Below are 26,144 nucleotides of genomic sequence, written 5' to 3'. Positions count from 1 at the left end.
CTTCTGGATATTCAGCAGCCAACCGAAATCTCGGAGGGTCTGACAGGTGATAGACACGTCCTCTTCTAACTCTGAGCTTGAGGAAGCTCTCATAAGAAGGTCGTCCAGGTATCCCACGATAGCAATCCCGCGCTGCCGTAGCAGGGCCAGAATCGGGGCGAGCACCTTGGTGAAAACCCTCGGTGCTGAGGCCAGGCCGAACGGGAGAGCCACAAATTGAAAGCTGTCCTCCCTGACCACAAAGCGCAGAAACCTCTGGTGTTTTGCGCATATTGGGATATGCAGGTACGCGTCCTTGATATCCAAGGACGCTAGGAAATCCCCCTGATGGAGCGCTGCTATTACTGAGCGAATCGACTCCATCCTGAATCTTTGCACTTTGACAAAGCAATTGAGGGCCTTAAGGTCCAGGATTGGACGGACCCCATCCTTCTTGGGGACTTCAAACAGATTGGAGTAAAACCCCTGAAACCGTTCCGTTGAGGGAACCGGCACAATCACTCCCCTGACCAGCAGATCCTGGACAGCCCCTGACAGATCCTTCAGGCGACCCGGAGGAAGCCGGAGGTTGGAGGGAAAAAATCTGTTTGGTGGACAAGAGAGAAATTATATCTTGTACCCCGAGGAAACTACGTCGCAAACCCAACAGTCAGAAAGAAGAGACCTCCACTGAGCCGCGAATTCGCAAAGCCCCCCCCCCATAAGATGCAGGCGGGGGCAGACCTTCATGCGGAGGCAGGCTTGTTGGGCTTGCGGAACCAGGTGCGCTTTTGCCCTTCAGTGGATGTCTTAGCACCCTGGAAACATTTTACTGCCACGCTTGGCATGGTCATTGCTTGCGGCGAGGCTCCTTACCCTTCCCAGATTGCGGGAGCAGAGTGTTCTTACCGCCTGTGGCATCTTTTATGATGTCATCCAGGGACGCCCCAAAAAGCTGTTCACCCTTAAAGGGTAAGTCCACCAGGGACTTCTTAGAGGACTGGTCCGCAGACCAACACTTTAGCCACACAAGGCGGCGCAGTACCACCGCATAGGCGGAGGCCCTGGAGAGCAAGGGGAGCGTATCCAGAGCCAACTCAGACAAATTTTAGGCCTTGCACCAACTGGTCGGCCAGGTCCACAGAGAGCTCAGAAGCATTCTGCGCCTCCAGCTCCTGCACCAGGGACATAGTCCGTTCGGTGAGTGTCTGTAAAACCAGAGTCCCGGCCAAAACCGGTGTCACCGCCGACCCCACCACTGTGAATATGGAGCGGGCCACAGCCTCAGCTCTCCTATCTGTGGGGTCCTTAAATGAGAGAGCAACGTGGTGGCCTTGTTCAGTCTGGACCGCAAAGTATTTTGAGTGAGTGAAGAATTTATATAGCGCAGCACATGCAAACTAAATCGCCTCTGGGCGCTCGTTGTTCCTTTCTCCTTTGACATCAAAAGAGATGAGTTTTGATCTTTCTTCTGAAGCCCAAGTGGTTCTCCCCGAATGCTGGTTGGTAAAGCGTTCCATAGTCTGGGACCCTGGAACGCAAACCTTCTTTCTCCTTTTGGACTTGTATCTGGCTTTGGGTATCTGGAGCAGATTTTGGCTGGTGGATCGCAGGACGCGACTGGGGTTGTGAACTTTTATTTTTTCGCATAGATATTGGGGGGCCTTCCCATGGATGCACTTATGTGTTAGACAGAGAGCTTTAAAAGGCAATTCTGTCTTTTACTGGCAGCCAATGAAGGGTTTTCAGAGAAGGTGAGATTGACTCCCAGGGTTTTTTCCCAGTCACAAGTCTGGCGGCCGTGTTTTGAACAACTTGCAGACGAGAGATTTGGTACTTTGGGAGTCCGAGATAGAGGGCATTTGCATAGTCCAGTCTGGAGTTGACGATTGTTCCCACCACGACTGCTATGTCTTCTTTAGGAATAAAATGAATCAGTCTGCGTAGTAGGCGCAGCAGATGGTGAGATCCGCTGACTACTGACCCTATTTGTGCGTCCATTGTCATGTAGGTGTCAAGGTGACCCCGAGACTTTTGACTTTGGCGCTAGGGGCGATTGTTTGGCCCAGAATGGGCTGGGATGTCCAAGTAGTTGTAAGTTGGTTCTTGCGATTGGCGTGAAACAGAAGAAGTTCTGTTTTGGAGCTGTTGAGTTTAAGATAACTCTTTGTCATCCAGTTTTCAATCAAAGAGAGGCATTTCTCTAGACTGAGATGATGATCCTTTTTGTTGCAGATACGAAAATATAGTTGTGTATCATCTGCATAAGAGTGATAGAGTAGTTTTTGACTGCTGATAATTTCAAATAGAGGGCGAAGATAGATGTTGAACAGCACCGGGGACAGGGGGGATCCTTGAGGGACTCCGCATGACACCGTGCGTTTTTCAGAAGTGAAAGGTCCCAGTTTCACTGTTTGTGAGCGGTTTTCCAAAAAAGAGGAGAACCATGATAGATCACCTTCTGCGACTCTGGCTACTTCTGCTAGCCAAATCAATAAGAGTTTGTGGTCTACCGTGTCGAAAGCTGCATTTTGGCACTGCAAAAACTTTCTGCGGCCGTTCCCATTCCTTGTATAACAGTTTGTCCAGATATGGAACACAAGGAAACACTTTCGCGGTGCGGGATGGCTTGCTGAACCCAAAAAGGACCGGCATGTCTGATGCCTCCGCCAAATCCTCAAGTTTTTGAGTGTCCCGAACCGCAGTGACAAGAGCTCCAACAAATTCCTTATCATGCTTAGACCCTGAAGCAGAGTCATCCTCACTGTCCGTGTGGGCTAAGTCTGCATCATCCGACATAACGGAACCAGGGCCAGATGCAATAGCAGGGCCTGATTCCGTGTCAGAGACATCCCCAGAAGCCGGGAGGGGGCGCTGTTGGATGTCCAGAAGGACCCACCTTCTGGCCACTTGCCCTTCAATCCTGGCAACAAATGCCTCAAGGACTGCTGCCATAGCATCCACCGAGGATGCAGGAACAGGGGCACTAAGGGTTAACTCTGGCATGGTTGGGGTAGAAGCCTCTGGTTCAGACTCCATGCTGACCCACCTGTATATGCCACCTTAGTACTGCAGAAAAAACGGGACCCAGCGGTCACCCTCCCAGCTGTCAAAGAGAGCAGGGCACCCCCCAGGGGACTCACCACCCGAAAACGGGCTGTACTGGTGTGCAGTGCTGAAAGCGCTATCCGTGCTGTGCCGTCCCTCAGGAAGAATGCTGCGGCTTCGCGCCGCTATTCCAGACACTAGAGGCCAAGACTTTTCCCAAGATGGCCACCGACATGCGGAAAAATACAGCATGCGGGCTACAGGAAAATGCCTGCCGACATATAGAGCCGCGTCACCGCTAAAATGGCAGCCGTACACGTGTTTAAAACACTAGAAACACACAGCAGACACTGTCCAGCATAACAGCACAATAAAAAAATAATAGCACCCCACAGCAGCACAGCCCCTCCTAGCAGTAACAGAGCCCCCCCTCAGGTGGACCCCCCACCCCACTGCCGCCACCCAGAACGGGGAAGGGGGAGAGGAAAGCATGGCGGACCCTCAGTCGACCTCCCCAGGAATGCACCAGCTGAAAAACACACCGCCGAGGCAAGGGGATACTGCTTACCAGTGGCGGCTGGTGCTCAAAATTTTTGGGGGGGCGCAAACGGAAAAAAAAAAATTGCAGCCTCACTGTGCCATCAAACGCAGCCACTGTGCCATGCCACCAAATGCAGCCACTGTGCCATCAATTGTCACCACTGTGCCATGCCATCAAACACAGCAACTGTGCCATCAATTGTCACCACTGTGCCATGCCATCAAACAGCAACTGTGCCATCAATTGTCACCACTGTGCCATGCCATCAAACGCAGCCACTGTGCCATCAATTGTCACCACTGTGCCATGCCATCAAACACAGCAACTGTGCCATCAATTGTCAGCACTGTGCCATGCCATCAAACACAGCAACTGTGCCATCAATTGTCACCACTGTGCCATGCCATCAAACGCAGCCACTGTGCCATCAATTGTCACCACTGTGCCATGCCATCAAACGCAGCCACTGTGCCATCAATTGTCACCACTGTGCCATGCCATCAAACGCAGCCACTGTGCCATCAATTGTCACCACTGTGCCATGCCATCAAACGCAGCCACTGTGCCATCAATTGTCACCACTGTGCCATACCATCAAACACAGTCACTGTGCCATCAATTGTCACCACTGTGCCATGCCATCAAACGCAGCCACTGTGCCCCTCAACTGTTGCCACTGTGCCCCATGATGCCACTGTGCCCTTTAATTGTCACCACTGTGCCCCATGATGCCACTGTGCCCATTGTCACCACTGTGCCCCATGATGCCACTGTGCCCATTGTCACCACTGTGCCCCATGATGCCACTGTGCCCATTGTCACCACTGTGCCCCATGATGCCACTGTGCCAATTGTCACCTCTGTGCCCTTTGTCACCACTGTGCCCCATGATGTCACTGTGCCCCTTTCCCTGTAAAAAGCACTTACCTGAGGATTCCATGTGCTCCCTCGATGTCTTCTGCCGCTGTGGTGAAGCTTCAGCCAATCAGGTTCCTGATAACCAGAATCCGGGAACCTGATTGGCTGAAACGGCCGTTTGTCTTATACAATGAGCGCAGATTGCCTGCGCTCAGAGTATAGACAGCTGAGAGCCGGAGAAAAGCCTATCAGAGCCGCTGGCTTTGATAGGCAGTTCCCCTCAGCCAACCAGCTGCCGCTATTCGGGTAACCGGCGTCCCGCATCCGGTTATCTGAATAGACCAGGCAGCGCTGGCAACCAGCAATAACATACATTCGTGCATTTATGCACGAATGTGTGTTATTTGCGAGAGGGGGTGGCGCTGCAGCGCCCTCTATAGACGGCCGCCAGAACTGCGGCTAAAATGTCAAAATGACATTTTAGCCGAATAAAAGTTCTTAAAGGGCCCGTTTTTTTTTTTTTTTTGTGACTGTGGGAGGGGGGGGGCGGCGCCCGTGCGTCCCTATGGACGGGCCGCCACTGCTGCTTACCCATCCTGCGACCACCGGCTGGAGGCATTCCAGACAGACCCAACGTCCGCAGGTAGATACGGCATAGCTGTCGGCCCGGCACACTGTGACACAGCCATAGAGACCGGTCATATGTGTGCCCTGTAGCATATAGCTCACCGGCCGCCCCTGGAGCAACGGGGCATGTCGTGGACAGCCTAGCTAAAGGCCGGCACACGCTTGATGGCCGAACATGGGGGGACTACAAGGATCAAGATCCAGCCTGTCACCCAGTCGGCAGTTGATAGTAGATCCCAGGATCCAAAAAATCAAATAAAAAGCGAAAAATCTCAAAAAATCTCCAGAGCACATGGACTCCAGAAAAGGGGGGCTGGATGTTTCCAGAGAGTGGGATGTACCCAGGGGGCTGGGAGGTGCTGTACTGAGAAGTGTTTTTAACACTTAGGCTTCATTTCCACTGACGTTTTTACAGCCACTTTTCTGAGCGTTTTTTACAGCTTAAAAACGCCTGTCTATGTTATTCTATGGCATCATGCCCACATAGGCGTTTTTGAGCTGCAAATGGCATAGGCGTTTTTGAGCTGTAAAAAAAACGTGGGACCAGGGCGTTCTGAAGCTCCAGAGTAGAGCTGTAAAAACGCCAGACGTTAAAAAAAGCTCAAAAACGCGCGAAAACGCTGAAAAACGCTACCGCTGCGTTTTTGAGCTTTTTTTTTACAAGATAAACATGGACAGGTGTTTTTAAGCTGTAAAAAAGGCTAACACGAGTGGCTGTAAAAACGCCAGTGGAAATGAAGCCTAAAAGTGCTGTTTTTTTCTGCCTAGTCTCTCCTGAAAGGAGGGTATATAACCCTAAGGTCAATGCTGCTGTGTCCGTCCATGAACGGAAGAGAAATCTCTCCAACAGGACACATAGATCATAAAATAACCTGACAGGAGTTCTATTTCTACACTATTAAAAATAAAAGGGTTTAGGGCGGTATACATACAATTTAATAGTTTAATTTCAATGCACACGTGGCTTAGAGGAGTTATGTAACAGTGAAGCCGCTAGTTTCTGATTAAACAATGCTGTCCGAGAAATAAACAGAAGAGGTAACATACACTGGCGGAGCTACAAGTCCTCCTCGTGCACTAGCTACGGATGGAAATGTCAGCCCTATCAGGACTGCCGCTAGCTATGCGCTATGCACGCTACTCCAATAGCAACACTGACACTCACCTGTTCACCAGTCAGCAAATATGGCGACGCCTACAGGCCACATGTGCGTCTGGGTACGTCATTACGCTTAGTCCCGCCCTCTCCTCACAGGCGTTTGCCATCCTGTCTGAAGAGTTTCGCTTTTTTGTTTTTAGCATCCTATTGGTTCAAACTTTCCAGCCTGTTCAATGATTGGTCTCTATCAAGCATCTATCGCATGATTGGTTGAGCTTGTTCGCGCATGGACCTTACGGGAGTGACGAACGTGAGGCGGGAGAAGAGAGCGGAGTCGGTAAGGTTGAGGATGGAGGGGGAGGGACTGTAAAATGACGAGGGTGCTTTCTATATGGTGGAAGAAGTGTGCTCAATGCACATTAGAGGAACACCAGCTCTGAGAATGTGCCTTATTATGAGTGCAGTAATGGCGCTCTATGGAAATATTGTCATGTGTTTCTGTGGAAGGTCCTGACTGGAGATTTTCTCACATACATTTTCATTGCGGGGCATTAACAGTTGACCTCAGGGTGGGGCTGTCCCCCCAAAACCGCTTCTCAATGCTCCATCAGTATCGGGCACACTGAGGTCATTATTTACAATGCAGGACCAGCAGACCTGCATTGTAAGCCAAGAAACGGAGGCCCCGCCCACATCTGTGAAGGGGGAGTGAGGGCTGCGCTTTATGTGCCCCAACACATCTATGTGTCTTCAAAGTCGCACCACTTTAATAGCCGACTATCCTGTGCAACTTCATTGTAGCTTATGTCAGTGCGACTGAGAGTTCATAATCGCATGCCAGGTCGCCCCCTATTACCGGCAATGGAACCGTTCTGGCAGCAGCGACTTAGAAGAGGGTTCCTGCACTATTTTTGTGCGACTTGTGTTAATGAAATTACAGTGAGACGAACATTGCAATTTCATTAACACAAGTCCCACAAAACTATTGCAGGAATCCCTTTTCCTAAGTCGCTGCGACCAGAACGGTGTGATGGGGTGCGACTTGGCATGCGACTGAACCCTCAGTCGCACTGGTGTGGACCAGGACAAAAAGAACGTAGCCCTTGCAGACCTGGGGGAGCCATACCACAAAGATAATGTTTGATTTTACTCAGTGTGCAGCTTTAAAGTGCTTATTAACCGCTTCAGCCCTGGACCATTTTGGCGGTCAATGAACGGGCCACTTTTTGCGATTCGGCACTGTGTCGCTTTAACTGACAATTGCGCGGTTGTTACGATGTGGCTCCCAAACAAAATTGACGTCCTTTTTTCCCACAAATAGAGCTTTCTTTTGGTGGTATTTGATCACCTCTGCGTTTTTAATATTTTGCGCTATAAACAAAAATAGAGCGACAATTTTGGAAAAAATTCAATATTTACTTTTTGTTATAATAAATATCCCCAAACAAATATATAAAAATATTTTTTTTTCTTTAAGGCGATATTTATTCTTTTACATATTTTTGGTAATAAAAATTGCAGTAAGCGTTTATTGATTGGTTTGCGCAAAAGTTATATAGCTTCTACAAAATAGGAGACTGTTTTATGGCATTTTTATTAATAATTATTTTTTTGCTAGTTATGGCGGCGATCATTTTTTTTTTTTTTCTTCATGACTGCGACATTATGGCGGAAACATCAGACACTTTTGACACCATTTTGGGACCATTGTCATTTTTACAGCGATCAGTACTATAAAAATGCACTGATACTGTAAAAATGACACTTGCAGTGAAAGGGGTTAACCACTAGGTGGCGCTGCAGGGGTTAAGTGTTCCCTAGGGATTGATTTTTACTGTAAGGGGGCGTGGCTACACGTGACACGTCACTGATGACCGATCACAGGGAACAGTCATCAGTGACAGTGTCACTAGGCAGAATAGAGGAATGCCTTGTTTTGCCCTTGCCGACCGCAATCGCGCGTGCACCTGCTGGGCGGCAGATTTAAAGGGATGTACCTGTACGCCAATTTAAATAGGCGTGTGGCAGTCAGCAAGTGGTTAAGTCACTTTTTCTTTTTTCTTTTTTTGGATAGAGTGGGGAAAGATTAGAACCTCCTGTCAGGTTTATATTGCTGTCCAATGCAAAATGCATGTGCTAAGATGTACAAAAACGCATCATGACATGCATTAACCCATGAGGCGCATTATGATGTGTGCTGCCATCCAACAGGGAATGCTTTGCATGTTGATGCATATTCGCATCCATTTCCTGATGTCTCCAGAGCAGGGGTCTCAAACTCAAATTACCTGAGGGCCACAAGACCAGTTTTCATATCCCATGGGGGGCCGCATTCAAACTTCAAAAATAACAGTACTGGTGTCAGCGAACGCATTATTAACCCCCCAGCACTGGTGTGAGCGGACGCATTATTACCCCCAGCACTGGTGTCAGTGGATGCATTATTAACCCTGACCACTACACTGCACACTGACCACTACACTGCACACTGACCACTACACTGCACACTGACCACTGCACACTGCACACTGACCACTGCACACTGACCACTGCACACTACACACTGACCACTGCACACTACACACTGACCACTACACTGCACACTGAACCCTACACTGCACGATGACCACTTCACGATGACCACTACACTACACACTGACCACTCACCATCAGGGTACAGGGCACAGCGCACATCAGGGTACAGGGCACAGCGCACATCAGGGTACAGAGCCCAGCACATCAGGGTACAGAGCCCAGCACATCAGGGTACAGGGCACAGCACATCAGGGTACAGAGCCCAGCATATCAGAGCACAGCACAACAGGCCACATCAGGGTACGGGGCATGGAAAGGCACATCAGGACAAGGCACATGACACATAAGTTCACAACACATCAGGACAGGGCACATGGCACATCAGGGTACAGAGCCCAGCACATCAGGGTACATGGGGCACATCGGGGTACATGGGGCACATCAGAGCACATGGGGCACATCAGGGTACATAGGGCACATGGAGCACAATCAGGGTACATGGGGCACATTAAGGCACATGAGGGCACACTCTGGTTACATTGAGCACATGGGGCACAATCAGGGCACATGGAGCACAATCAGGGCACATGGAGCACAATCAGGGCACATGGAGCATAATCAGGGCACATGGGGCACAATCAGGGCACATGGGCAACATGAGGGCACGATCAGGGTACATGAGCAACATGAGGGCACGATCAGGGTACATGGGCAACATGATGGCACAATCGGGGTACATGGGGCACATCAGGGTACATGGGGCACATGGAGCACAATCGGGGTACATGGGGCACATCAGGGTACATGGGGAACATGAGGGCACACTCGGTACATGGGGCACATGTGGGTACAATGGGGCACATGAGGGCACAATCAGGGTACATGGGGCACAGGTCAACGTTTACTTGTGGTTTTCTTCACATGCAGAGTAAAGCAGGAAGCGTCTGTCATAAATTCACTTCTCTCTCATGTCACGGCGGCCCCCCCCCTCTCTTCTCGTCCATACCAGGTGATATCACAAGCAAATAGGGATGGACGAGAAGAGAGGGGGGGTGGGGAGCAGCCGCAGCGTGACATGACAGACAAGTGAACTTATTACAGACGCTTCCTGCGCTACTCTGCATGTGAAGAAAATCTACTCCCCCCACTTTCGCGGCACCCACCGCCCTGCCTGCGGGCCATTTATAACTGGGCCGCAAATGGCCCGTGGGCCGGTACTTTGAGACCCCTGCTCTAGAGGATGCATCATGGGAAAAACCACATAGGGGTAAATCTAGCCTTTGAGAGGTTTTCTTACTGTCCTACCTGGTTTACCAGACAGGAAGTGAGGAGATCATCTGAAACGGGGACACCATAATAAAAGCTTTACAGGTGTTCTAGCGCAGCCCCTCTCAGCCAGGATGCCACCTGGGTTTGTCAGGCATGTCCTCAAACAGCAGAAATTGGTAGTTCAACTTCTGTACAACCAGCCTGCCCATACATAGGTTGAAATTCAGCAATTCCCTGTTAAACCACCAGAATTTCAATCCCTGAATGGACGCCCTGAAGCGGAACGTTACCCATAACAACTTGATGAAAAATAATGTTCTTTAGCAAGGAACATGCATTCCACATTAATAATTATGCTATCAAAATTAGTGTGTGCCGTAAATTTGCCTTCAGCAATGTTCCTGTTTCTTATTGCTGGAGGCTGCCATTTTGCTGAAGCCCCTGGGAACTAAACCAATTTAAAGCGGGGGTTCACCCAAAAATCAACTTTCTGCCATTAGATCCAGCATACTGCTGACATCTGCAGTATGCTGTTTTTTTTTGTACTCATCGTTTTATCAGCCGTTTGTTTTCCGGCTCCGAGCGGGGATTCCTTCCGGGTATAGGCGTTCCTAAGCCAAGCGGAGTTGATTGACGGGCTGCTAAAGCGCGTCACGCCTTCCGAAAATACCCGAAGTGACACTCGGGTGTTTACGGCGCCTGCGTAGTCGGCTCTACACGGCAGGCGCCGTATAGCGCCGTAAACACCCGAGTGTCACTAAGGGTATTTTCGGAAGGCGTGACGCGCTTTAGCAGCCCGTTAATCAAATCCGCTTGGTTTAGGAATGCCTATTCCCCGCAGAAATCCCCGCTCGGAGACGGATAACAACGACTGATAAAACGATAAGTACAAAAAAAAAAAACAGCATACTGCAGATGTCAGCAGTATGCTGGATCTAATGGCAGAAAGTTGATTTTTGGGTGAACCTCCGCTTTGAGTTTCAAAATACAGTTAAATTCCTGGAATGCCGGGATTTATAACTGTCACATGCTTGTGTCCTCAACCAAACTGTCAAACCATCAAATGGCTGGTGTCCTAACTGATCACATGTACAGCACCATGGCAGTTGCAGATCAAACAGAAGCAGCTTGGTTGGCTGTAAAATATAAGATGGTTTACTTCCGCTTTAACCACTTCAGCTCTCACACCTGTTTAACCCTTATGGACCAGAGCCATTTTCAAATTTCTCTTATGAGCCTGTTTATTCTAAGATCATTTGTTATTACTTAAAGCGGACTTCCGGTGACACCTTTCGAGGGGGAGCAGGTACCTGTTTTTGACAGATACCCGTCCCCACTTCCGAGTGATCCTCCTCCTGCTGTCGAGTCATTTAGAAAGCACAGCGCGCTTCACGCATGCGCAGTAGACTTCACTGCCAGTTTCCCTTACCACGAATGGTGGCGGCAGTGCCCGAGAGCCGATGAAAATATCGGCTGGGGTGCCAACATCGCTGCATTGCTGGACAGGTAAGTGTCCTAATATTAAATTGATACTATAGGTTCACGTTTAAAAAAATAAAAATAACTAACATGTCACACTTGCCTCCACTGTGCAATTCGTTTTGCACAGAGTGCCCCGATCATCCTCTTCTGGGGCTCCTCCCCGCAATAGATCACCCCCTTTGGGAAGCTCTCTCCATAGGATAGGATGCATTGAGGTGGAAAAACACAAGGCTTACAACCCGCCACGGGAGCATGCCCCGCAAACTCGATGTTCGCCGGTGGACCACGATCGTGACACTATGTAAACAAGGCATTTCCCTGTTCTGCCTAGCAACATGACAGGGATCTACTGCTCCTTGTCATCGGGAGCAGTGAGCTCTGTCATGTTGTAGTGAGACCACCCCCCCTACAGATAGAACTCATCCCTAGGACACACTTAACCCCTTGATCGCCCCCTAGTGTTTAACTCCTTCCCTGCCAGTGTCATTTATACAGTAATCAGTGGCTATTTGTAGCTCTGATCGCTGTATAAATGACAATAGTCCCAAAATAGTGTCAAAAGTGTCCGATGTGTCCGCCATAATGTTGCAGTCCCGATAAAAAATGCAGATCACCGCCATTACCAGTAAAAAAAAAAAAAAAAAAAATTATAATAATAATTCCATAAATCTATCCCCTATTTTGTAGGCGCAATAAATTTTGCGCAAAACAATCAGGTTTTTTTATTTTTCCCCCAAAAATATGTAGTAGAATACATATCGGCCTAAACTGTGGAAGAATTTTTTTTATATATATATATATATATATATATATATATATATATATATATATATATATATATATATATATATATATATATATATATATATATATATATATATATATATATATATATTTGGGGGATATTTATTATAGCAAAAAGAAAAAAATATTAAAATTGTCGCTCTTTTTTTGTTTATAGCGCAAAAAATAAAAACCGCAGAGGTGATCAAATACCATCAAAAGACAGCTCTATTTTTGGGGGGAAAAGGATGTCAATTTTGTTTGGGTACAACGTTGCACGACCGCGCAATTGTCAGCTAAAGCGAAGCAGTACAGAATCGCAAAAATGCTCTGGTCAAGAAAGGGGGTAAATCCTTTTGGGGCTAAAGTGGTTAAACATAAAACTAAACAAAGCATTATTTTTCTTCTTCTTTTTTTTTTTTTAAGCAGTGTTTGTTTAAACATAAGTAGTGTTACTGCACATAAAGGGTGCATTTTATTCTGTAATTTGCCCTGTTTAAAACAACACTTTCACACTGGGGCAGGATGTGCGGTGGTGGTATAGCAGCGCTATACCTTCGGAATTGCGGCGGTATTCGGCTGCTAGCGGTGCAGTATTAACCCTCGCTAGCGGCCGAAAAGGGGTTAATACCGCCGCCAATGCGCTTCTGCAGAGTATACACCGCTCCTCTCACTGCTCCAAAGATGTTGCTTGCAGGAGATTTTATTTTTTCCCGCCAGCGCATCGCCTCAGTGTGAAAGCTGGGGCAGGTTTATTTCAGGTGTTATTTATGCGCTATTTTTAGCGCTAAACCGCCTGAAATACGCCTCAGTGTGAAAGGGGCCTAAGGCTTAATGTACATGGTATGTTTTTACCACGTTTGCGTTCTAGAAGCGGTTAAAATTGTTTTTTTTTTTTAAATAGCCGAAAACTAAAAACGCCTGTAAGCTAAACGCGATTTACCGTGCGTAGCCACGCTTGGAAGCATTTGGCGGTTGAACTGCCTCTAAACTCAGCTTCTGAACCCATTTTTTTTGCGTTCCAAAAAAAAGCCTCTAAATTCAACTGGCTAGAAATGGCTATAAACGACCCTGTATATACAGGTACTGATAAGATAACATAAAGGAGAGTTCAGGAGCAGTTGAAAAAAATGCCCAACTTTTCCTAAGAGCTGGTTCACACTGGGGCGACTCGTCAGGCGACTTGGCCGCCTGACAAGTCGCATCCCATTCTATTCAACAGAACCGTTCTAATAGGAGCAACGCAAGTCGCTCCGACTTAGCAAAAGGTTCTTGTACTACTTTGGGGGCGACTTGCATTAACTTCTATTCAGAAGTCATTTTGCAAGTCGCCTCTGAAGTAGTCTTCGGGAAGCTTTGCAGAGTCGCCCCCGAAGTCGTGCCGCCCCAGTGTGAACGGGCTCTAAATGTCTGTTTACCAGCAGCAGTGTAGATGAGGTCTAAAATTATAAAAAGTTGTTTTTTTCAATTTTGCACTTTTTTTTCGGTGAGATACGTGTAAATCTATGTTAAAGGTGATGTATAATAATAAAGCAAGCAGAAGAAAACTTTAACTATTAGTTAATAAAATGCCAAATGCCACATCTGCCATGACTAAGGACTAACGTCTGAAACGCCTAGGTTGTTTTACAACTTTATACATCTATTTAACCACTCAGCTACCAGCCGCCGTCAATTGACAGCGGCACAGTAGCTCAATTGTTCTGACTGGACGTCATATGACGTCCTGGTCTTTTAAAGCCGATAGGGGGCACCCGCGATTGCCCAGTAACTGAGCAGGACCGTGGATCTCTGTGTGTAAACACAGAGATCCACATCCTGTCAGGGAGAGGAGACCGATTCTGTGTCCCTTGTACATAGGGACACAGATTGGTCACCTCCCCAGTCAGTCCCCTCCCCCTACAGTTAGAATCACTCACTAGGCTACACATTTAACCCCTTCCTCGCCCCCTAGTGTTAACCCCTTCTCTGCCAGTCACATTTATACAGTTATCTGTGCATATTTATAGCACTGTTCACTAGGGGTGTCAAATTTAATCGCTGCATCGCGATTCGGGTGTCCCCGATGCGGTTCCGATGTATGCGACCGTAATAATCGATGCCTAGCCCTGCCCCCGTCACCGCCCCTCCCGGGAGAGCGCTCCGTTCTATGGTACCTTTTTTTTTTTTACAGCGCTCATGTGACTGCCCGGCCCGCCTCTCTCCTATGTCCAGATTAGTAGAGGGTAGTGTTTGTATATGCCACGCTGACTGCACGGCCCGCCTCCCTCCTATGTCCACTCTGCTCTTCTCTCCGGGCGTCAGCCCCGCCCACCGCCTAACTATCAGACCAATAGAAAGGCGGTGGGCCATTTTATAAGCCTGAAGAATAGAAAAGCCAGATTAGACTTTGTCAAAAAACATCTAAAAAAGCCAGACCAGTTCTGAAAAAGCATTCTTTGAAAGGATGAAACTAAGATTATTCTGTACCAGAAAGACGGGAAGAAAAAAAAGTGTGGAGAAGGCTTGGAACAGCTCATGATCCAAAGCGCACAACGTCATCTATAAAACATGGTAGAGGCAGTGTGATAAATGGCCATGCATGGCTTTCAGTGGCACTGTGTCCTTGGTGTTTACTGATAAGGTGCCAGAAGCAGCCGGACAAATTCTGCAGTGTTTAGAGCTACTGAAATCCCAGATTCACCCAAATGCAGCAAAGTTGATTGAACGGTGCTTCACAGTACAGATGAACAATGATCCAAAACATACTGCAAAAGCAACCCAGAAGCTATTGAAGGAAAATAAGTGGAATATTCTGCAATGACCAAGTCAATCGCCTGCTCTCAACCCAACTGAGCATGCATTTCACTTGCTGAGGGCAAAATTAAAGGCAGAAAGACCCACAAACAAAGATCTGAAGACAGCTGCAGTTAGGGCCTGGCAAAGCATCAGAAAGGAGTTAACAGTCCATGGGTTCCAGACTTCAGGCAGTCATTGTCAGTAAAAGATTCTCAACAAAATATTAAAAATTAACATTTTATTTATGATTATATTCATTTGTCCAACTACATTTGAGCCCCTGAATATGGGAGGACTGCAGGGGCGTTATTAGGGGTGGGCTGGGGAGGCTGTAGCCCCGAATGGGTAGCCGAAAAGCCCAGAGTCTCGGGCATGCAGTAGTTAATTACTAGCTCCGAGCGCCGCAGAGCAGGGACCATTCTGTTGCCGAGTGTGGCCGAGAGACACAGCAGGTCCTGCCTTCTGGAACCTGCAGCGCCTATGATGGACGTCCCAATGGTCCAATCCGGGACCATGGGACATGTGATGTCCATCATAGGCACAGCAGTAATCAGGAGGGTATGTGGGGACTAGTGGGCAGCAGCCTGACCCATAGGCAGTGTTCTCAATGGGTGGTCAGATCGCTAGCAGAAAAAAAAAAACTAAAAAGAACCGACACGCCCTGCACAGCACTAATGGCTCCAGTAACAGCATGTATACCAGGATGCCAATAACTCACCCATAGCCTCTGCTTCCAACCTGCAGTGCTGTGACATGGGGAAGGGGTGGAACATTTCAGGTAGCTCTGGGTTGCCAGAAGGAAGAGCTGAAATGAACGCTGTTGTCCACCTGTGCTAAAAATTCCAGAGAGCTGAACAAACTGTTTACTGTGTCCTATAGTAAATGGTGGAGCAGGCTGAATGTGTGTACAGAGCAGCGAGCGGGGTGCATGTTTTGCAATGTAAGAGCTCAGGAGTCAGTGGTGTGTGTGTGTGATATATAGGGTGCCATTTACAAGCACAAGTCGCCTGTATTTTTCTACACTCGTAGCATCTGAATGACGGTGGTTCTATTAAACGCCGCTCCTGCCACATGGGGGTGGTGTTGGTGGAGCTCCTCTTAATGCGTCGCCCAGTTCACATGCCCCCGTCCCCCCCCCCCCCTCCAGTTTCATCCCTGATTGTAAGGTCTGTTTGTGTGTGTGTTTTTGTTTTTTTTGTGTTAAAAATAGTAAACATGTTATACTTACCTGCTCTGTGCTCATTGGAGCGCTGAGCTGTGGAGGGGCGGGGAGCGGCTCGCTGAGACTATTATCAGTAGGTACCTGTACCTGTAGGTACCATGAATGTCTCCTAAACTTGCACAGTTTATGAGATAGTGACTGTATCCGCATGTGCCAAAGTTTTCGGCAAATGCGCACTGAAGAAACGGCTCCAGCTTCTGTGCCGTGACCAGAGGCTTCCCCATGTGTGTGCGGGAGCGACGTCATTGCGGCTCTGGCCAATCGCAGCGAACATGGAAATAATTTCAGGAGACGTGTCGCTGATCACAGCAATGTGTCGGGAGAGCTGCAACAGTTTTGTTCTGAGGTATTTCATAATGAACTAGTATGCAATGCTAACTAGCTCATCATGCCTTTTGTTTTGCAGGTTGTATTTTTTATTTTTTTTCTATCTGGGTTTACAACCACTTTAACCCCTTAAGGCTCGCCGCACGACTATTTACGTCCGCAAAATGGCACGGACAGGCAGATGGGCGTATATAAACGTCCCTGCCTTCTAGCGGGTGGGGGTTCCGATCGGGACCCCCTCCGCGGCGGGCGGATTCCCTCGGGGAGCGTTAATAGCCGCTCCGTCGCGATCGCTCCCCGGAGCTGAAGAACGGGGAGAGCCGTATGTAAACACGGCTTCCCCGTGCTTCACTGTGGCGGCGTATCGATCGAGTGATCCTTTTTATAAGGGAGACTCGATCGATGACGTCAGTCCTACAGCCACACCCCCCTACAGTTGTAAACACACACTAGGTGAACCCTAACTCCTACAGCGCCCCCTGTGGTTAACTCCCAAACTGCAACTGTCATTTTCACAATAAACAATGCAATTTAAATGCATTTTTTGCTGTGAAAATGACAATGGTCCCAAAAATGTGTCAAAATTGTCCGAAGTGTCCGCCATAATGTCGCAGTCACGAAAAAAAAACGGTGATCGCCGCCAATAGTAGTAAAAAAAAAAAAATTAATAAAAATGCAATAAAACTATCCCCTATTTTGTAAACGCTATAAATTTTGCGCAAACCAATCGATAAACGCTTATTGCGATTTTTTTTTTTTTTTTTTTTAACCAAAAATAGGTAGAAGAATACGTATCGGCCTAAACTGAGGAAAAAAAAAATTGTATATATGTTTTTGGGGGATATTTATTATAGCAAAAAGTAAAAAATATTGAATTTTTTTTCAAAATTATCGCTCTATTTTTGTTTATAGCGCAAAAAATAAAAACCGCAGAGGTGATCAAATACCACCAAAAGAAAGCTCTATTTGTGGGAAAAAAAGGACGCCAATTTTGTTTGGGAGCCACGTCGCACGACCGCGCAATTGTCTGTTAAAGCAAGCAGTGCCGAATCGCAAAACCTGGCCGGGGCATTTAGCTGCCTAAAGGTCCGGGGCTTAAGTGGTTAAAATAAAAAGAAGGAAAAAAAAAAACCTTCTTTACCCACTTTAAAGGGGTTGTAAACCCTTGTGTTTTTTCACCTTAATGCATCCTATGCATTAGGTGAAAAAGCACCTTTCAGTGTCCGACCCCCCCCCCCCCCTCCCCTCCGTTTTACTTACCTAAGCCCCGAATTTCCGTGGGCGCGATCTTGCGTCGCTCTCTCCACGGCCATTGGCTCTCGCTGCTATCAATCCAATCCAGTGACACGACCCCCTGAGGGGCGGAGCAGAGTCATACACTCAGCGAGTGTATGACTCAGGAGTGCACCCGCAAGGTAACTCCCTCCGGAGAGAGCTTCCCAGAGGGGGTTATCTAATGCGGGGAGGAGCCCCGAGAGCCGCCGTGGGTCCCCAGAAGAGGGCGTTCTTGGCCACTCTGTGCAAAATGAACTGCACAGTGGAGGTAAGTATGACATGTTTGTTATTTAAAAATAAATAAATGAACCTATAGTATCACTTTAAGTAACTGTAATGAAAATGTTTCTCATTTCTTTTACAGGTTGGAAGACATGAGCCATGACACAGTTCAAGGGAATAAAAAGCTGCAGGTTCAGTTTGTACCTGATGAAGATGTTTTGGAGCATATCATTGATAAACAAGAAGGTGTGTAATTATAATTGCACCAATGACAGTCCTGGTAAAACAACATTTGATGTCTGTAGACCCCTGAAAATAATGTGCCATTAATTTCAGTGTAATGTTCGTGGATATTTACAAAGGGTTTCTTCTTTAAACTATTTTGAGTTGCTAGGTTTTCAAGCTATTGGGGCTCGTTTACACTAGCATCGCCCTCTAAAGTGTGATATGTGGTGGGTTGCTTTTCAAAGGACATTTGATAGTAGGTAAGGAGGCTTTATGTCACTTTAGAGGACATTTAAGTCGGTGAGGAGGCATTATGCCACTTCTTCACCGCCTTCTTTAACCCTTAAAAGCCTGCACCGCCTTGCCACAACGGCATGGCTGCAGTATGGCCCAGGTCCTATTCACCTAAATAGGTAATGTTCGGTGGCTGATACTGCTCACCAAATGCAATGGAGGGGAACTTTTTCCCATTCTGCAATGCAAAGCTTTGCAGCCGTGACGTGTTTGTATACACACCCTGTGGCTGCTTGTGCAGCTTGGGGGGGGGGGGGGGGGGGGGGGGGGAGCTTGTTTTCAAAACCACCCAACCACAAGTGGAAACTAGGCCTTTCTCATGCTGAACTAGACTCCCTGTTTATTTGTTTACATTTCCTCAGTCCACTGGCAGTCAGGTTATTTGAGCAATGCATGCCGTAAATTAGCAAAAAATCACCTTACTTTTTCTTGGGATTGTGGAGATCTGACCGCCTGCAAGCACCAAACCTTCATTGTCCTCATGACTATCCTGTGAACTCTCACTAAGCAGTAGGTATTCGGAGGCCTTTTTTAGCTAGAGGCACCTCTGCCAGGATAGAAGAGTCCAAAGAAAAATGGCATGGTTGGTGTGAAGTTACACATGCTAATAACTTGTATGTAGTAAACAACATTTATTACAGTATTGTAGCTTTGGTAGTTCTGTATTGTTTGAAGAAAAAATTTAAGTTTACCAAATCCTATGTAAAACTCACACATATTTTGTCATACTAAATATAATTGATTGACCTGAAATGTAATCTTCCCTAATTGTTTCCAGGAAGATTTACAGTTTGTGTGCATGGTCCAATAGTTAAAAGCAGTTCAGTAATTTCAAAATATGCATACAGGCGACTGATATTCTGTAACCATACATAAGCTGGCACCATGTACTCGGTGTACCCTGCCGAGCACAGTACCAAGTAGGGTCCACCATGAGTTCACTGTGAATGCTGGCAAACAGTATGGGTCATTTAATACCTATAAGCCCACAAATGTACCTGCAGTACATTTCATTTTCCAATGGGGAAGTCTTTCAGATTAAACCTCGATTGGGAATTTGCTTATCCCTTTTATTCTGTTCCAGATTTGAGTGTATATATATAAAAAAAATCCCTTTACATCCGGGACTTACAATTTCTGTATTCTGTGAATGAATTTAATATGTGCCACTGGAGCAAAACAAATTCCAGTGACATATATTTTATGTTTATAATGCGGGCTATGCTGCAGCTAATATTTGTCAGTGAAACAATTTTTTTTAGTTTGCATCAAAATTCTATTGCCACGTACACACGATCATTTTTCGGCTTGTAAAAAACAAAGTTTTTCAGCCTCTAGAAAAAACAATTTTTTTCCAACTTCATCATTAAAACGACGTTGCCCGCACACGATCGTGAAAAAAAATGCTCTAGCAAAGCGAGGTGACGTACAACACGTACGACGGCACTATAAAGGGGAAGTTCCATTCGGATGGCGCCACCCTTTGGGCTGCTTTAGCTGATTTTGTGTTAGTAAAAGACGATTTGCGCTTTTCTGTCTGTTACAGCGTGATGAATGTGCTTACTCCATTACGAACGCTAGTTTTACCAGACTGAGCGCTCCCGTCTCATAACTTGCTTCTGAGCATGCACAGGTTTTTCACATCGTTTAAGCCCACACACGATCATTTTTTACAACCCAAAAAACGACATTGTTTAAAACGTTGTTAAAAAATGCAGCATGTTCGAATTTTTTTTTTGTTGTTTTTCAGAACCCGTAAAATTATGTGAAGCCCACACACGATCGTTTTAAATGACATTTTTTAAAAACTTTGTTTTTACATGCCGAAAAATGATTGTGTGTACGCGGCATTACTGTCGTGCGAATATGTTTTATTATCATGTGCTAATGATTTCCATCAAAAAACATGTTTAGCAAATCATAAGTCCCAATAGTAAAAATAAACAAAGTCCAAATCGATTAATCCACTGTGCTAAACAAAAGGTGACTTCCAAAGCAATCGTGTCGTGATTCGTGTGTGGCCATCAGTGTGCAAAATTCCACACTTTAATTGTTAAACGATCATAAAAAGGTTTGCACTCACATGTATGTGTGCCTTAGACAGGCACTGAGTCTGTCCAGCATTCCGGTGATGGCCGTATTGCTAGAAAGAACCGACGTACGCTTCAAGCCTCAATCTCGGCGCAGTACGCTTGGCAGGAAATGACGTCAGCGTCGCACAACCAGCCACACTTTAGTCTCATTTGCTATATAGTTTAGCAACTTGAGCCTCACTTGCAGTAATGAAATCATGTCTATGGACCTGTCACATCATGCTGGTGGTTGGATCATGCATCTATGCTTCGTGACTAATGTCTCAGAAAATTTAATGTAAAGCAAGCAACCAATAAGTAGTTAATGTATATTATCACTCTATGGCACTCTAATTGTTATTGCTGTTTGCTCAGTCTTGGTAAAGTGTAAATAAATCCTGATAAAGTGGATATTGGTGAATGTTTTCAAAGTCCCTTTAAAATATAAGTGCACTTATCCTCTCTCCACTGCCAACATAATGTACCCTGTCTAGGTGTATATTTGCCAAAGCCTGTCACAATATTTACAACATTCAGGAAAAGTTTCTATACTGACCTCAGGAAACAGGCCTGTGGAAGCCTGCTCTGGACATCACATGCAAGAACTTCCCCCATAGGATGGATATAAATGTTGCAGTGGGTGGGGGACGAAAAGGATCAGTTCACGTTGAAAGTGCACATATGCATTAAAACGTAGGAAATTTGAAATATTTCTAAACTTTCATGATATAATTGCACTGAACTGTTTGGGAGTTGCGTTTATCCACCATTATTTTGAAAGTTGGTTATGTTGGCTTTTAAATAGCATTCTAAATTCTATTTCCTAAAGATTTTTTTTCAGCTGTCTTTACTCTCTAAAAAAAGATTAGTGTTACTACTATTGCAATTTTAGGTGCAAGGCTAAAGAGCAGCGCAGTTGTTCAGAAAATCGCAAATACTAAAAGCTTGACTAAGAATATCGGTGAACTGTATGCGGAGAGTGAGGCTGTGGATATCTGGAAGGAAAAGGACTATGTGGATGTGTTAGTAGTAAATGCTGAAGGTAGGTTAATTAAACACTGGGTAAACACATTTTGCTTATTATTCTCTCTTCATTCTAGTTTTTTAATGCTTCGTTTTATTTCCTAATGCAGATAATTTGGAAAATGGTTGTGGAGCAGGAGGAGGGGATGTCTACTCTTTCCATACTGTTAAACGCTCAAACAAAATGGCCCAGCTTGGTAAATCATTTGCAGTATTTTTTATTCTCACAAGCTAGAGAAGACATCTGTAGAATGTTTTCAGCAGTGATTCCACAGTGTCATGTTGCTTGGCTAATTTATGAAGATTCAATAAACCTATATACGTTAAGATTTTCGTTGTGGGCTGAAGCCTGGCTTAGTATTTCTTGGTTCATCCAGCAGCAAGAACTTGCTGGCATCATTCCTGACTTTTTTTTCCTATCCACTTCAAAATGTATGTGGTTCTCACCCACCTCTGTGTCCAGGTCCACCTTTTGCATTGTCCATAATATAAAATAAAGATCTAGCAAGGAGAGTGAGACTAACGCATATTGGCCACACCAGGTTTGCAGACCCAGATACTTAAAGGGTTTGTAAGGGAATTTTTTTTTTAATCTTAATAGCTTCCTTTACCGTAATGGAGGGCTGTTTTCATGTCCTCATCGTTCGTTTTTGCTCTCAAGTTGCTGTAATTCTTCTCTGATCTCCACACTTCCTGGTTGTCTGTTTCCTGATAACCACAGTACTGGGAGCTTTCTCTCTGTGGTCACTAATCATGGAGGTGTGATTACTGTGTGTCTAAAACCCCTCAACACCAATCAGTTTCGTTTTTACAAACCATCACTGCCCTGTATTGACTCTGTGTCTCTGTACATCAGAGAACCAGGAAACGGCATGCAAAAACGAAACTAAAACTGTAGGTCCATTATATGATTGATTTTTATCTATTTTTAATCATTTTTAAAAGGAATCCGTTAACTATTATGTCTCTATACCCTGTAAACAGTAATTTCATAAAAAAAAAAAAAATTCCTTTACAACTCCTTTAAGATGCCAAAAAACGTGAATCCCAGAAAAATTTAATAAATTATTTGGTTGTTTAACTTTGCAGCCAGAGGCGTTGCTGGGGGGGTGCGATCCGCACCCGGGTGACACCCGCTAGAGGGGTGACACCATCACGACATTGAGGATTTTTTTTTTTTTACATTTCTGACATGCCCAGCGCCGCCGCGTGTGTGTCTTCCTCCGCTCCCCTACTGAGCCAGCCACTGGCGAGCGGAGCATCAGCAGAGCTCAGCCTGTGCCTGTCACACTGCACTGTGTGATGATGTGACGTACGTCGCACCATCACACAGTACTTTCAGTTTCTCCACCCGGGCGGCGCGGCTAAACTGCTGCATGTGACCTGCTGCTGCTGTGAGATGATTGCTGCCTGCCTGCCCACACCAGTCCTCGCTCTGTGATGTCTCCAGACTTCGGCAAGTTCGGCCGGCGCCGGCCGCGGCATGATAGTAACGGGGGGGGGGGGGGGTGTCCACCGCAGGCATAATAGGAACAGGTGCAGGGGGGGGTGGAGTCTCACTCATCTCTGTCACCCCCCTCATCTCTGTCACCCCCCTCATCTCTGTCACCCACCTCCCTCTCTGTCTCACCCCCTTCCTCTGTCACCCCCCTCTCTGTCACACCCCCACCATCTCTGTCTTGCCCCCACCCCCCCTCCATCTCTGTCTTGCCCCCACCCCCCCCATCTCTGTCACAACCCACCCCCCATCTCTGTCTCACCCCCACCCCCTCCATCTCTGTCTCACCCCCACCTCCTCTATCGCTGTCTCACCCCCACCTCCTCCATCTCTGTCTCACCCCCACCTCCTCCATCTCTGTCTCACCCCCACCTCCTCCATCTCTGTCTCCCCCCACCTCCTCCATCTCTGTCTCACCCCCACCTCCTCCATCTCTGTCTCCCCCCACCTCCTCCATCTCTGTCTCGCCCCCACCTCCTCCATCTCTGTCTCGCCCCCACCTCCTCCATCTCTGTCTCGCCCCCACCTCCTCCATCTCTGTCTCGCCCCCACCTCCTCCATCTCTGTCTCACCTCCTCCATCTCTGTCTCGCCCCCACCTCCTCCATCTCTGTCTCACCCCCACCTCCTCCATCTCTGTCTCGCCCCCACCTCCTCCATCTCTGTCTCGCCCCCACCTCCTCCATCTCTGTCTCGCCCCCACCTCCTCCATCTCTGTCTCGCCCCCACCTCCTCCATCTCTGTCTCGCCCCCACCTCCTCCATCTCTGTCTCGCCCCCACCTCCTCCATCTCTGTCTCACCTCCTCCATCTCTGTCTCGCCCCCACCTCCTCCATCTCTGTCTCGCCCCCACCTCCTCCATCTCTGTCTCACCTCCTCCATCTCTGTCTCGCCCCCACCTCCTCCATCTCTGTCTCACCCCCACCTCCTCCATCTCTGTCTCACCCCCACCTCCTCCATCTCTGTCTCACCCCCACCTCCTCCATCTCTGTCTCACCCCCACCTCCTCCATCTCTGTCTCACCCCCACCTCCTCCATCTCTGTCTCACCCCCACCTCCTCCATCTCTGTCTCACCCCCACCTCCTCCATCTCTGTCTCACCCCCACCTCCTCCATCTCTGTCTCACCCCCACCTCCTCCATCTCTGTCTCACCCCCACCTCCTCCATCTCTGTCTCACCCCCACCTCCTCCATCTCTGTCTCACCCCCACCTCCTCCATCTCTGTCTCACCCCCACCTCCTCCATCTCTGTCTCACCCCCACCTCCTCCATCTCTGTCTCACCCCCACCATCTCTCTCTCTCTCTCTCTCTCTCTCTCTCTCTCTCTCTCTCTCTCTCTCTCTCTCTCTCTCTCTCTCTCTCTCTCTCTCTCTCTCTCTCTCTCTCTCTCTCTCTCTCTCTCTCTCTCTCTCTCTCTCTCTCTCTCTCTCTCTCTCTCTCTCTCTCTCTCTCTCTCTCTCTCTCTCTCTCTCTCTCTCTCTCTCTCCAAATTCCCCCTAAAATCAGCATGAAATCAAAGAGCAGCCGGAGCAATTTGACACTCCAGCCACTCTGCATTGCAGGCTGCTAGGGGGCAATATGATTAACAGTTTGGTGCATCGTACTTCCCCCTCTTTTTTTTGTACAAACTTTGTAGTGTATATAATGTACATTTTGTTCTCCAAAATGTCAGGCAGCACGCTGTCATTTCAGGTTCTCAAAGAAATGCATTCTGTTAGTAGATTTTTCATGTTTTTTCAGTGTATAAAAAAAATTGTAGGGGCCAGGCAACGCTGTTTGAGGGAGGGAGGCGCTTCAGAGTCCAGTGCCTATAGGCTCCTGAGATGTGAATTCTGGTCCTGGAGAAAGAGGTGGGGGAGAGGAGAAAGAAGAAGGGATAGAACGAACAAGAAAGATGGATAGGGAGAGAGAGAAAAGGGGAAGAAAGGAGAACAGAGAGCAAACAGTAGGGTAAAAAACATTTGGAAAAGGTTATTGGGGGGGGGGGGGGGGGGGGGGGGTGACACCATATTTTACCGCACCAGGTGACACCAACCCTAGTGACGCCACTGTTTGTAGCAATGCTTGCATGCTTACTAAAAAATGTATTCAAAATAAATGTTGCTCTGTAGTTAAACATTGATATAATTGCTACACAAGCCACTTTCTAGGATACAATATTTCATGTACAGGTATAAAAGTAATTGCTTTTCCATAGCAATTTGAAGGCAGCTATAAATCCCTTAAACTGTTGGAAAATTTTGAGCAATTTCCTGGGTGTTCTGGAGACTTTACTAAAGGAGTTGAGAATAGTTACGGAATATTGAATATCCACTTCAATGATCCAATCACATGAAAAGCAAATTTCTGTTTTCTTATTTAATCTGTATGTTAGTTGGTTAATGGAATAATTATTCACAAAAATTTAGCATGTGAAGATTCTCAGCTCCTTTAGTAAATCAGCCCATTAGTATAGAGAATAACCCAGAAATCGGAGTTCCTGCTCATTTATTAGGCTCATTACTTTTCGTTACTTTTCCCTGCACTTTCTCTGACCCTGTCACCACTGGGTCACTTGAAAACTAAGCACACATCACAAAAGAAGAGCAGCTTCCAGTGACCCGTTTCCTCAAACTTTGGCACTTTGGAAAGGTAAGTATAGATGCTTTTATGTTACAGAGAGTGCTTGTGCTGCCAGGGTAAGTGTTGAGCAGGCAGACCTTGCACCACTTGCTTAAAGTGGAGTTTCCATCCCAAAAATATTTTTTCATTATTGTGCTCATTAGACCTAAAAAAGAAAAAAAAAAATGATTTACTCATCTGGAAATGCCTGTTGCTATGCGGTCCCATGAAATCTGCCTTTGGATCCACCTAGGATTCTGACATCATCTCCCTCTAATGCTCCTGGGAAATGTGTGTCATCATTTCCCAGGATGCAGTGCGCTACCCAATTATTACTCCCCATCCAAGACTTCCAGGAAGTAAGGGCCAGATCCTCAAAAGAGAGA

The 26,144-nt window shown here is 46.9% G+C and overlaps 2 protein-coding genes across 2 annotated transcripts in view; one reads left to right on the top strand and one right to left on the bottom strand.

The window, feature by feature from the left end:
* C6H9orf64 (chromosome 6 C9orf64 homolog) overlaps window positions 1–6,302 on the bottom strand; it is a 67,225-nt gene extending 60,923 nt beyond the window's left edge. The window contains exon 1 of the mRNA XM_040357203.1: window positions 6,219–6,302. The gene's annotated coding sequence lies outside the window, so the exon portion shown is untranslated. The remainder of the gene's footprint in view (window positions 1–6,218) is intronic.
* Window positions 6,303–6,343: 41 nt separating this feature from the next.
* ORC2 (origin recognition complex subunit 2) overlaps window positions 6,344–26,144 on the top strand; it is a 92,397-nt gene continuing 72,596 nt past the window's right edge. The window contains exons 1-4 of the mRNA XM_040357201.1: window positions 6,344–6,489; window positions 18,188–18,291; window positions 21,529–21,678; window positions 21,770–21,856. Of these exons, the coding sequence (XP_040213135.1) occupies window positions 18,198–18,291; window positions 21,529–21,678; window positions 21,770–21,856 (331 nt within the window). The 5' untranslated portion in view covers window positions 6,344–6,489; window positions 18,188–18,197. The remainder of the gene's footprint in view (window positions 6,490–18,187; window positions 18,292–21,528; window positions 21,679–21,769; window positions 21,857–26,144) is intronic.

The sequence above is a fragment of the Rana temporaria genome, chromosome 6 (genome assembly GCF_905171775.1).
Source record: "Rana temporaria chromosome 6, aRanTem1.1, whole genome shotgun sequence".
NCBI lineage: Eukaryota > Metazoa > Chordata > Amphibia > Anura > Ranidae > Rana > Rana temporaria.
This window is presented reverse-complemented; position numbering and strand designations above follow the sequence as displayed.